The sequence below is a fragment of the Capricornis sumatraensis genome, chromosome 7 (genome assembly GCF_032405125.1).
Source record: "Capricornis sumatraensis isolate serow.1 chromosome 7, serow.2, whole genome shotgun sequence".
Classification (NCBI taxonomy): Eukaryota; Metazoa; Chordata; class Mammalia; order Artiodactyla; family Bovidae; genus Capricornis; species Capricornis sumatraensis.
The window spans coordinates 102027968-102040994 of record NC_091075.1 but is presented as its reverse complement, the minus strand read 5'-3'; the positions used below and the strand labels follow the sequence as shown (position 1 = coordinate 102040994).

General features: G+C 33.7%; 1 protein-coding gene across 1 annotated transcript in view; it reads left to right on the top strand.

Annotated features, from left to right (window-relative positions):
- WDFY3 (WD repeat and FYVE domain containing 3) overlaps positions 1–13027 on the top strand; it is a 192177-nt gene that overhangs the window by 30804 nt on the left and 148346 nt on the right. Inside the window, exons 5-7 of the mRNA XM_068975585.1 lie at positions 2340–2532; positions 3781–3967; positions 5683–5849. Coding sequence (XP_068831686.1) covers positions 2340–2532; positions 3781–3967; positions 5683–5849 — 547 coding nt within the window. The remainder of the gene's footprint in view (positions 1–2339; positions 2533–3780; positions 3968–5682; positions 5850–13027) is intronic.

Sequence of the window (13027 nt, the reverse complement as noted above, 5' to 3'; positions counted from 1 at the left end):
GTGCTGACTTTGAACTGAATCTAGGATTCATTTTAGCATATTGGAATCATTGGATCTTAAAGGAATATTAAAGGCCAAATGGGATGCAACAGAGAATTTAAGTGAAACGCTTCATTTACACTTAAGGAAACTTATAGTCATGTCTCTTCCACAGCTGGTGCCCGGCAGTGATCAGAACCCTGCTCTCCCACCGTCTAGTCCAGGGTTCCTTCAGTGCATCGGCTTAGCTTTTCTCATTTGTTATCACGGTCCAGACATTGTTTTGTCTAAAAAATCCAATGGACACAAACTTATTAAATGCTTTCAGAATGCAGTGTTTATTATAGACACAAACTTATTAAATGCTTTCAGAATGCATAGTGTTTATTATAGATAAAATCCCTGTGTTTATATTTTGTGACAGATGGTTTCCTGGGACCTTAGCAGTTGGTAGTGCTTCACGTAGGCTTTTTTTTTTTTTTTTTTTGCTTTAATGTGGCCAATTACTGCTCTGCCACACTTGGCCGGACATTGTAACAGAATCCCTACGAATAGAAGTGCTTAGTGTAGGGGCTGAAGAGGAATGAGTAGATTCTTCAGTTTTCTCCTGCGTAAAATAAAAAGGTTATTAATACTAGATTATCTGTAAGAATTCTTTTGACTTGGAAGATGAAGAATTAGTTATCTTAAGGGTCAACAGCAAGGAATTCAATCCAACTTATTTTTGAGCACAAGGATTTGACTTGGAAAAAAAACATTTTATTTTCAGGTTTGTTTTTATGTTACAAATTAGAGAAATGACATCTGTCCCTCTAATCACATATGGGCATGTGAATACCAGTGAAAAGTATAATCAACAATAGACTGTTATGAGTATATGTACACATGTGAATATATATATATATATTTGCTGCAGTTATCTTTATTTTCATATACCTTTTTGTTACATTTAATACATGTGGGAAGAGGTACACATATTACATGTATTAATAAAAATTTGGTATTCAGCAGTGTCTCTAGGCAATTTTTTGGGGGGAAGGGGGAATGCCTATACTTAATAGAGTTTATAAATATTTTGTTGTTCACTGAGTTCTTAATCTTTTTTCCCCTGATATTTATGAGCTATGAATTAGAAATTCTTATATTTGAGTAAAATTTTGCACTGAAAGAAATAGGAAAAGGCAGACCTAGCTTTCTCAGATGAAATATGATACTTCAAATACTTTTTCTATATAATAGTTTCCCCCAGATATTAAAATACTCGTTTTATTATATTTATTTTATATATTTTAAAAATATTTAGATGAGAAAATGTAGCACAGAGAAGGAAAGTTAACTTTTTCTGCCACCAAACTGAGATTAGAAGAAGAAAGGTTTTTGGAGGGCAGAAACCATAGCTTCATTCCCCAAGTAGCAGGCCTTTAATGCCATAAATGGTTGTGCAATGTGTACTTTCCAAACCATAGGTAAGGAATAAGTTTTCATTCCAGAGTTTAAGAAGTGTTGAGTTATGCTTTAGAAGATTTTTGGCTGCTGCTGCTGCTAAGTCGCTTCAGTCGTGTCCGACTCTGTATGACCCCATAGATGGCAGCCCACCAGGCTGCCCCGTCCCTGGGATTCTCCAGGCAAGAACACGGTTGCCATTTCCTTCTCCAATGCATGAAAGTGAAAAATGAAAGTGAAGTTGCTCAGTCGTATCTGACTCTTCACAACCCCATGGACTGCAGCCTACCAGGCTCCTCCATCCATGGGATTTTCCAGGCAAGAGTACTGGAGTGCCATTACCTTCTCCAGATTTTTGGCTACTAGATATAATTAATAATTCTGAATTAAGATGACTGTATTATTATAATGTCCCCTTCTACTTGCATAGAAGTTGGGAAAAATTGAAAATACTTTTACTTTTAAAAACATGTTATTTTCTTGTCTCCCTAAAAGTGTCCTTTTTAGAGAAGAAAATTACAGTTCACCTATGGCAAACTAAGAATTAACATTCTAAAACTGGAATGTTGACCTTGAAAGTTACTGTTGATTTATTCCATTTCAGGGTAGGGCAAAAGAGTACCCCCCCAAAAAAAACCCACCATGGTGAAGTAAAGATGGTAAACATGTAACTTAAAAAAAAATAAGCTGATAAAAGTAGAGGTGGTTAACTGTCTTACCATAACACAGTTGTAAATTATAGGTGTCTTTTTTAATGTTGCCTAACTTAGAGCGCTCATCATTGTGGCTTTAATGATAGCACTCAACACTGACCCTGAACTTGCAGAGTTTTGAATAATCAGATCTAGTCGTTTTCTAGTCCCTGCCTTTCCCCCAATCATTCATTCATTTATGTACACATTTTCTTTGTTCTTTAGATCTTAGTGAAACTCTGCAGTTTTGTTTCACCGGCCGAGGAGCTGGCTCAGAAAGACGATCTCCAGCTTTTATTCAGTGCAATAACCTCTTGGTGCCCTCCCTATAACCTGCCTTGGAGGAAGAGTGCCGGAGAAGTCCTTATGACCATATCCCGTCACGGTCTCAGTGTCAACGTGGTGAAGTATATTCACGGTGAATATCTCGTAACGTATTCGTTCTAGATGCTCTGAATTTTCTCCGCCTTTCTCTCCTCATATGATGGCAAATTTGTTTCTCTTGTTCAGTTCTCCAAAGATTCTATTTTAAATGAAGAACTATATTTGCCAGGAGAAAACAATTATTTGTGAAGTGTTTCAAATGTAAAAAATTCTCATGTTCTCAATGATGGATATCCAGGAGAGTTAAAATAACCTTACCTTTAAGGAAATGATGTCGTAATAATAGTGCAGATTCCACTTCATTGCCTCTTCTTCCTTCCTCTTTTGCTGAATGAAAAGAGATTTTTTGAGATGCTATAGTTCAAACTCTTTCTGAAGATATTTGTAAGTAGACAGATAATCTGTCCAATGAGGCATGAATAAAATTAAGTAGGTTCTTTATCAGCACTGAAAAGAAATTGTCCATTTTTTTAGCTCATATATATAAATATGTGTCAACTGTCCCTTAAAATGGGTCAATAAGAGAAATAGGAGACAATTGTAGCATCTCAAATAGACCACTTACGTATGTATATATATATATATATATATATATATATATACACACACACACACACACACAAATTGAAAAATCTTTCAAAATAGCTTTTAGTACATCTATTCATTTACCTAAAGTCCATCAGTCATTAAATGTTTCTTACCTCTGTTCTTGTGTTAAATCTTCTTAGTTATTGTTATGTGACCCTGGATTTCTTGAGACAAATAAATTTTTTTAAAGATAAAAGAGGGAAAGTCTTCTTTGAAATGCCTCCAGTCCCAGAAGTCATGGGATATAACTGTGTTTTAAACTAGTACAAATATAGTACAGACAAAAATTTGAAAATTTTATTTCCTGAAGTAGTTCTGTATCTTATGTTTCTCCATTTTTTATTATATTAATATAAAGGTCAAAAATATCATTTGGCAGCAGGCAATCATCTTTTTTAATAATAAAACTTCTAAATATAATGTAAAAACTATTATAAATGTCAACTGATTTTCAGCACTTCCTGTATTACTCTTTGTTTACTACTTAGAGGTATAGCTGCCCTAGTCAATTTGAATCTTATATTTGCTTTCAGAATGTGTACCATTTATCTTACCATATTTTATAAATATACTAAAATTTAATGTTTCATTAAATACCAGTTAAGGATGAAGTTTTCTTAAGCAGTTGGCGTAAGTTATATATATACACAGACACACATATTTATTCAGTTCTTTATTTTCTTTGTTTTTACAGAAAAAGAATGTTTATCTACGTGTGTTCAGAATATGCAGCAGTCAGATGACCTGTCTCCCCTAGAAATTGTTGAGATGTTTGCTGGGCTTTCTTGTTTCCTCAAAGATTCCAGTGATGTTTCCCAAACTCTTCTGGATGATTTTCGGATATGGCAAGGATATAATTTCCTTTGTGATCTCTTGCTTAGGTAAAACCCCACAATATAAGAATGTATTTTAATTGTCTACTCAGTCTTCTCATCAAAGGAAGAGAAGTAGTTTGGGCTATAGGGAAAAAGAAATCAGCCAATCACTTATGTAAGGTATACTTTATACTCTTAGCTTTAATCACTTCTTTTTATTCCTATTCTGTCAAGAGAGTACAAAGAGTGAATTTAGAGTTAAATTGGAAAATGTAGGTTGCACAAGTGGATTCAGTGGTTAGATGTGAAGAAGAAATCTGCTCTTCCTTAGCAGCTGAGGGAGAAGAGTTTGGGTGAACTAATTAACATCTTACTGAAGTGTAAACTCTTTGTGCTTAATTATATTTTTGGTTTTCCTTAATGGTAATATCAATGCTATCAAGCTATTAATACAGTTAGTAGCAAGAATAATTTTGCAGAATGAATGAGATGCTGAAAATGTATATATAAAACATAGTAGTCTGAAGCTACTTAGCAGCAGCAGCAGCAGCAGCAGTCAATCTAAAAGTGTTTTACTAGCCTTCTTTTTCATCCCAAATGTTCCTTGCATATACTGGAAAAACAGCTGGTTACAAGTTTATTAGGAAGAGGATATTCATGCTAGTCGATCCCAGGCCATTAATCAGTTTTAAGTTGTTTGATTTACTGTAAACCACCACTGTTTTGTAAACTTTTAAGTTCTAACACCAGTGTGACCTAGTTGCTGTTACTTAATAGTAGGCAATCCCTAAGAATATAATTTTGCATATATATCCTAATTTACAAATGAAGAGATGTGAAAGTTTATGAAATAACTATTTAATATTACTAATTGATGCTGTCCTTTGAGAATTCAAGAGTCTTAAAAATGTTGGTAACTTGTTGCAATAATTTCAACGTGTGTTTATTGATCCTAAAGATACAATTCTAAATGCAGACCAAGTTTTATGTGTATTAGTGCTCCTGAATTCTGATAGCTACTAGCTGTCCCACTCTCCACATCTATGGTTGATTCTCCATGGCCATTAAAAAGCATATCTATGACGAGTTTATACTAACATGGAGAAGCATATACATAACACAAATTAATGAAAAAAAAACGGGTTACAGCATTCTGTGTATAGTATAAAAATATTTATTGTTAAAACATAACTTCACATTAAGAAAAGACAAGTTTAAAGGAATTAAGTTTGTTTTAAAAAATTGTTAGACTCTCAGAACTTTATTTAAATGTACTGTAATGCCAGTATTTGAGTTAATTAATGAAATGCAGATGAAGTCTTACAAATATTCCCCTAGAATTCACTGTTTAAAATTATTAATGGAGAAAACATCTTAGGAAAGAAATGGTTAATAAGGTTTTTGGTTGTAAACAATGAAACTTATAACCTTAGAGCCTTAGGGAACTTAAGAGATATTTAATCTAATCCTTTTATATTAAGAAACTTTCTACCAAAGATTAATGATTTACCTAAAATAATACTGTTAATGGCAAAATCAACATTTATCAGGTGTTCTGACTATTGGCGTAATTTCTTTCAAATACACCATCATATCTCATAATTAAATTTGTAGCTTTATAAAAATATCATGTGTTTATATAGGAAAAAAATATAGGAAGAAGCTTCTTATAGTAGTCTGTACATTTATTTATTGCATATAAAATTGAAATTTTCTTTATGTATTAAATTTTAAAATACAACACAAGAGAAAACATATTTGCTAAATCATACTTTTCCTAGATTGGAACAAGCAAAAGAGGCAGAATCCAAAGATGCCTTGAAAGATCTGGTTAATCTGATAACTTCCCTAACAACATATGGTGTCAATGAACTAAAACCAGCTGGTATTACCACAGGGGCACCCTTTTTATTGCCTGGATTTGCAGTACCTCAGCCTGCAGGCAAAGGTGAGTCTTGCCCCAACCCCCACCCCCACCCACCTGCCCCGTTCTGAGCCACTCAGAGAAATAAGGAAAGAATAAATGTATCCAACTGATTGCTCTTAATTTATGTTATTTATATAAAGGTAATATGCTGTTTTTCATTAAGGTTGGTGCTTTTTATGGTATAATTTCTTGAATGACAGTCTTTAGCAGATAAAATACTTGAAAATAATATGAAAATATCATAAAAACAATGAAATTTATATTTTAGTATTTCATTTTAACATTCAAACAGTTTAATAATTCAAACATGCCTCTGCTGAATGTTGGCACCCCACACGTTTCTGCTTTTTGTGCCTCGAATGCGAGTCACTCTCTCTATGCCTATCTCTGTAAGATGTATATAGAAAGCACAGGTGCAAACAGTTAGTATTTTCCTAAGGAAACCTAAGTACAGAGAAGATACATTACATACTTTCAGGTCAGAGAATACATTTTATAGTTCAGATTTCCTAGCTTTGGCTTTTCTCACCTAGTAATCTACTAAGAAAACTTATTGTATATTAATAACATTTAATTATGTAAGAGTACAAGTTTTATAGTTTATGTAGTTTTTTTTAATGCATACTAACCATTCTGAGCTTCCCTGGTGGCTCAGAGGTCGGGAGAGCTGGGTTCGATCCCTGGGTCGGGAACATCCCCTGGAGAAGGAAATGGCAATCCACTCTAGTATTCTTGGCTGGAGAATCCCATGGATGGAGGAGCCTGGTGGGCTACAGTCCACGGGGTCGCAAAGAGTCAGATACAACTGAGCGACTTCACTTTCCCATTCTGAAAGAATGTGAACCCACAGGCTTCTAATAGTTCTTTTCGCATTATTGTTACATACTAAATATTCAATACTATGGTGATATTTGCATGTAAAATTTAGCCAGAAAATATCATCATATCTGGTTATTTCAATTTCACAGCACATTATCTATGTATTTTATAATGTAGAACCCAGCAGTTATAAATTCTTAAGCCTATGAGAATAAATAGATATACCAGAATACACTAAATTTAATTTACTGGAGAAAATTATATTGAAAAGTCATGACTTAAATTGAAGTTGTTGTACTAACTTCCATAAGATGTGCCCTCAGTTTATAGGTTATACAGAGCTTCTTAAATAAATAAAATCTAAAAGTATTTTACAGAGCTGTTCAATATTTTATTTAATATTAAGGAACAATATTAAATTAATGCTTCTAATTTATAGACTTGAGCTTAAATTTTCCACAGTTAATTCTTCCTGTGCATTCATCTAAACATAACTAAATAATATAATTTTTATTTTAGGTTTCATTATTTTATTTGGTTAATCAGTCTGATTGTGACACTGAGATAATATTTAGTTACACAGTAGTATAATTTTGTAATGAGAGAATTAATGCAGCTAAATTAACCTTCCTCATATGATTTTTCTCATCTATAACAGAGATGATTCACATATAACCTAGCACCTCTAGGGATTATTTTGGGAATTCAGCGACATATGTCTATGAAAACAAGGTTAACTAGAAGGGACGTTGCCCTCAGTCAAAACTCAGGTTACCTATAAGTGGCATAACCTTTCTAAATATCAACTTCTTCAGAAACATTGCTGTAGTATTCAATAAAATGAATAGATCAAGCTAGATCATTCTGAGTTTCATCTAGGACTTAAAATTATCTTTCTCATGGCTTGTTTAGACTCAAGGAGATACTAATGGTTTTATTTCACATAAAGAGATTATGAAATATGGGTTTTTTTGCCAGCAGTATTGAAGTATAATTTGCATATATTAAAATATCCTTTTTAAGTGTTGGGTTTGAGTTTAGGTAAATATTTGTGGTTGTGCAGTCACCACCATAATCATGATAGGGAATATCCCATCCATCTAAATCTGATGCTGGGAAAGATCGAAGGCAAGAGGAGAAGGGGAAGACAGAGGATGAGATGGTTGGATGGCATCACCGACTCTGTGGACATGAGTTTGAGTAAGCTCCTGGAGTTGGTGATGGACAGGGAAGCCTGGCGTGCTGCAGTCCATGGGGTCGCAAAGAGTCGGACACGACTGACTGAACGGATCCATCTAAAAGTTTCCTTGTTCCATTTTATATTCAGTCCCCTCTCATCACTCTTACCCTGGTAACCACTGATCTGCTTTGGTTTTGCTATTTCTAGAATTACGTAAACTAGACTCCTAAATTACGTAGTTTTGTGTATCTGGCTTTAGTATTTCTCCATGTTGCTGGATGTATCTGAAGTTCTTTTTTAATATTGGATAGTATTTCATTGTTTAAATATCCTGCAGTTGTTTATCCATTCACCAGTTGATGATGTTTATTTAACTATAATGAATAAAATATTAGAAACATTTGTATAAAACAAGTCTTTGTGTGGACATACATTTTCATTTCTTTGGGGTGGTAACCAAGCAGTGGAATTGCTGATTCATATGGTCAATGTATATTTAACTTTATGAGAAACTGCCAAACTATTTTCTAAAGTGGCTGTACCATTGTGCATTCACATCAGCTCTGTAATGGGAATTTGTTTTATAGTCTCAAAACAGTTGGTGGTATTAACCTTAATTTTAGATATTTGAGTGTGTAATAGTATATGTTGGTTTTCTGTTTTGTTTTGTTTCATTTTTTTTACTTTTTTCTAAATTATTTCAAGCTTTTTTTCATATTCCTATTTGCTGTCTGTGTCTCGACTTTGGTTCAGATCTCTGTGTCCAGTGTTTGATAGCTTTGTTGGTTTTATTGGAATTTTTAGAGTTCTTTAGATAGTCTGGATAAGTCCTAAGTATGTTCTCTTAATTTTGACACGCCTTTTCTTGATAGTATCTTTGAAGACCGAAAGTTTTAAATTTGATGAAGTCCAGGTTAGCACTTTTGAATTATTTTATGGGTTTTGCCTCATATTTTAGAAATCTTACTTAACCCACATTCACAATTATCTTCTGGTTTCTTCTAGGAGTTTCACATTTTTAACCCTTACGTTAAAGTCTATGATACATTTTAAGTTAATTTTTGTATATGGCTGGAAGTAAGGTTTATTTGTTTTCCCAGTACAGATATGCGCATGTGCTAGGACTCTTTGTCGAAAAGATTGTATAGCTATATATTCTGGAAGTCTTTTCAATTCTGCTTCGTTAATGTGTCTGTCCTGAGGACAATGCTGCTTCAGTTTTGATTCCCATATCTTTATAGTCTTGAAATGGAATCATTTAAGTTGTCCAAGTTTGTTCTTTTAAAAATTATTTTGGCTATTCTAGGTCCTCTGAACTTCCACATAAATTTAGTAATCTTCATATCGGTTATTGAAAACAGAAAAAGCCTGCTGAGATATTTATTGGGAAGTTGTACATAAATATGGGGAGAATTGACATCTTAACAACATTGCGTCATCCAATTCATGAGTATACAGCTTTCCATTTATTTGGGTCCTGGTATTTTCTCTCATCAATGTTTTATAAATGTCCACTGTAAAGAACTTTCCTTCTTGTTCTTAAATTTATTCCTAAATATTTTTTTGATAATGTAAATAAAACTGTTTCTGTTACTTCATTTTGGATTGCGTGTTGTTAGTTTATAGAGGAGATGATGGTCTTTTCACGGGGATGGAAATGCGGAAATATGGTTGTGACAATGCTGTGTTTATGTAACATTGCTAGAATAAAGCAAGGATGGTCATTTACAAATTTTAACTCTTTGGCTTGGACTATTTGTAAGTTGGAGCTGTGTATATTCTGATATAGGTGATACTATTTATCTTACTTTTTGTCAATTATTTCTTCAGGCTACTTTGGGGCATGTTTTCTTCAACTTCACTGGTTTCCCTTTCATTATTTATGAAAAGAAAGTTCCTGTTACCAAGGACGTTTTTTACCCATTCAGTGATAATTACTTTTAAAAGAGAAAACATGAATATATCTACCTTATGTTGCTCTATACGTGGATACAATTTAGCTACCTTATTTTTATTGCTGATTTTAGATCAAGTGAAACAATATAGAAATATAAAATTTAAAAGAAAAAAGTAAACTGAGTTATTAGTGAAGTTGTTTGTGTAAAAGCTTGAAAATGATTCCTGTTTCTATCTTACATAGTAGAAACTTTATAAACCTTTTTATCCTCACCAGCTGATAGATTTTTTTTTCTAAAGAAGAAAATTAAAGAAAAATGGAGTGGTCCTGTTTAGTAACCACTCCATGGTGGTATTTTTTTTACCTTAACTATGCTAGTAACATCTTTGCAAGGTGGTACTCTGTAATTCAGAGCTCTCTATAGCTTCCACATTTGTTCCCTAAACACAGAGTGTTTTAAATATATGTTTTAATAGAGAATATGTCTCTTCATAAAAAAAGACGATACCTATCTTTTTCAGAACTCTTCTGTGACTTCACCGTTACAAATGTTTTCTCATAACACATCAATTCTCATGACATATTAGGCAGTATAAAAGGATAATGTATTTTTCCTTTTCTTCATTTTTGTTCACACTAGTAACCAGAGTGCCCTGCATTGTTCATCACGGGATTACTTTGAAGGGATTTTTATCTATGCTGGTTCTATCATGGATACAGATGAGGCCAGGGCTGATGTTCAGTTGGCTTGCAGGAGTAGAACCCTGAGAATTGTTTACAGCCAGGCACCATTTTGATTGGTCACTCATATGTATAATTTGTTCACTATTTTCTGTCTTATACTTCCTAAACATTTATTAGTTTCCTTCCTCTGGTAACAGCCCTATTGCCACCACCTTAGTTGAGGCTCTAGAGATCACTCACCTGGATTACCATAGGTGTCTTTTTTGTTTGTTAATAATTCACTCATTTGGCTGCATTGGGTCTTAATTGCACCATGTGGATCTTCATTAAGGCACACAGACTCTCTAGTTGTAGAGCCCATAGGCTCAGTAGTTGTGGAGCTCAGGCTTAATTGTTCCATAGTATATGGAACCCTAGTTCCACAACCAGGGAATGAACCCATCTCCCCTGCATTGAAAGGTGGATTCTTAACCACTGGACCACCAGGGAGATCCCTTATAAGTGTCTTTTTTTTTTGTCCTTTCAAATTTTATTTATTTCTTTATTTTTTATTTGAAGGATAATTGCTTTACAGCATGCACTGGTTTCTACCAAACATCAACGTGAATCAGCCATAACTGGGACTCGATAACAACCTAGAGGGGCGAGATGGGGAAGGAGGTGGGAGAGATGTTCATATAGGTGTCTTGTTAACTGCTGACCTTTCCATTCATTTCTGTTCCTCAGCGCTATCCTCTCAGTGTTGCATAGCATCCTAACTCCTGTGACCTGGAATCTGAAAAACAATATTCAGTGTGTTTACTGAATGAGTGTCTACATTTCTTTATTCTTGATTCATTTTGCATTTTGCTTATGCTTGTACCATTTAGACTCTTTTTTCAAACATAAACTTTTACATTTTACCTTAGGTTCTGAATATAGGAAAGCTCTATTCTTTCTTGTATATACACTTATTCTTCTAAACCTTAGAATAATTCATTTCTGTTGTTTCTGCTTGTATAGGCTTGAGAGTAATGAGACGGTGATTGTCATCTTTTATAATGATTTCCTTACTTTACTCTTATTTTAGTTATTTGTGTGCCAAATAGATTTTAATCAGTTAATGCAAATTTTGAAACTTATGCAGGATACATCTGTTTAATTAAATTATTAGAGCACATATGTGTCAATATTTAAGGGATTTTCCTATCTTATGTAGAGCAGCCTTTTTAATCATCCTTTAGATCTAAGTATGCCCCCTTCCCCAAATTAAATATTGTAGTAGTTTAATGGCTATGACAGTCCTAAATAACTACTCCTAATATCATAAGCATTTAAAGTAAACTTCAAATTTGTATGCCACCAGTTTTAGAACTATAACTAAGTCATTCGTTTAGATAATGTTTCCTGATAGAAAGCCATGTTATTAGATTCTGTTTAGTTTCATTGTATATGTGCTGCATGCTTAATTGCTAAGCTGGGTCCGATTCTTTGTGACCCATGGACTGTGGCCCTCCAGGCTCCTCTGTCCACGGAATTCTCCAGGCAAGAATGCTACAGTGGGTAACCATTCCCTTCTCCAGGGGATCTTCTGACCCAGAGATCAAACCTGGGTCTCTTGCATTGCAGGCAGACTCTTTACTGTCTGAGCCACCAGGGAAGCCCATTGAGGTTAGTTGGTAATGTACCTTATTTTTTGTCAGTGACATCACTTAAAATTAGGTTTTAAAGAAAAAAATCAGATAATGAAAATGAAACTTGAAAAGATCCAGTTTTTTCGCATTACATCAAGTTCATCTCCTTTAAACTCTTTTCTTAAAGCTGAGAATTGATATTGTCACATAGCCAAAAGATGCAAAATATTGATTAGCGGTATTCTTTAACCTTATTTATCACATGTAGTCAGATTTTTGCATTTGTATGTTCATCATTCTATCTAAGCTTGGTTTTTAACTACCTGCGTGTAATAAAAAGTTAGTGATATCCTCAATAAGAACAAGCATAAAATTAGTAAGAAACTGGAAATAAAGATTTGGCATTTGCCACACATGGAATAAGGTTATATGTTATAAACAAACAAAGTTAAAAACCATATATAGACTGAAGAGATTTTTTAATCTTTGCCTTTTCAGATAATGTTCAAGCTACAGTGTCCTAGCAGTCTTTCTAACCCATTTTATTGTTTTTCCTAGCTCTGTGTTCATCCTCTTTCAAAAATCCAGCTTATTCTGTAAGGCACTGTGTTAATATTTTGATCACTCTTGCAAATGCTCTATATTCCTACCGGTTGTGAACCTGAGGACAATTTTTGTAGGCAAAGGCTTGTTTTCATTTGCCTTGCATACTTTCTATGTTAATTTCTTTATAAGTATTTTCAGTGATTTGCCTTATAAGAGCTATTGTATACATGTTTTTTTTTCCAGTTGATGTGTTTGAAAATCAGGTATTTATAAATATAGCTAGTAGCTGGCCATAAATTGCTTTAACAAATGTATATGTAAGGAAATTGTACTTGTGGCTTGAAACAGTAAATTTCCATATTAAAATTTATGAAAGCTGTAGTGTTGTAATTAAAAATGGAAGCTGGAACTCAAGGGTATTTTCCTCTCCTGTTTCCTGTTGCCATTCTTGCTTTTCTCT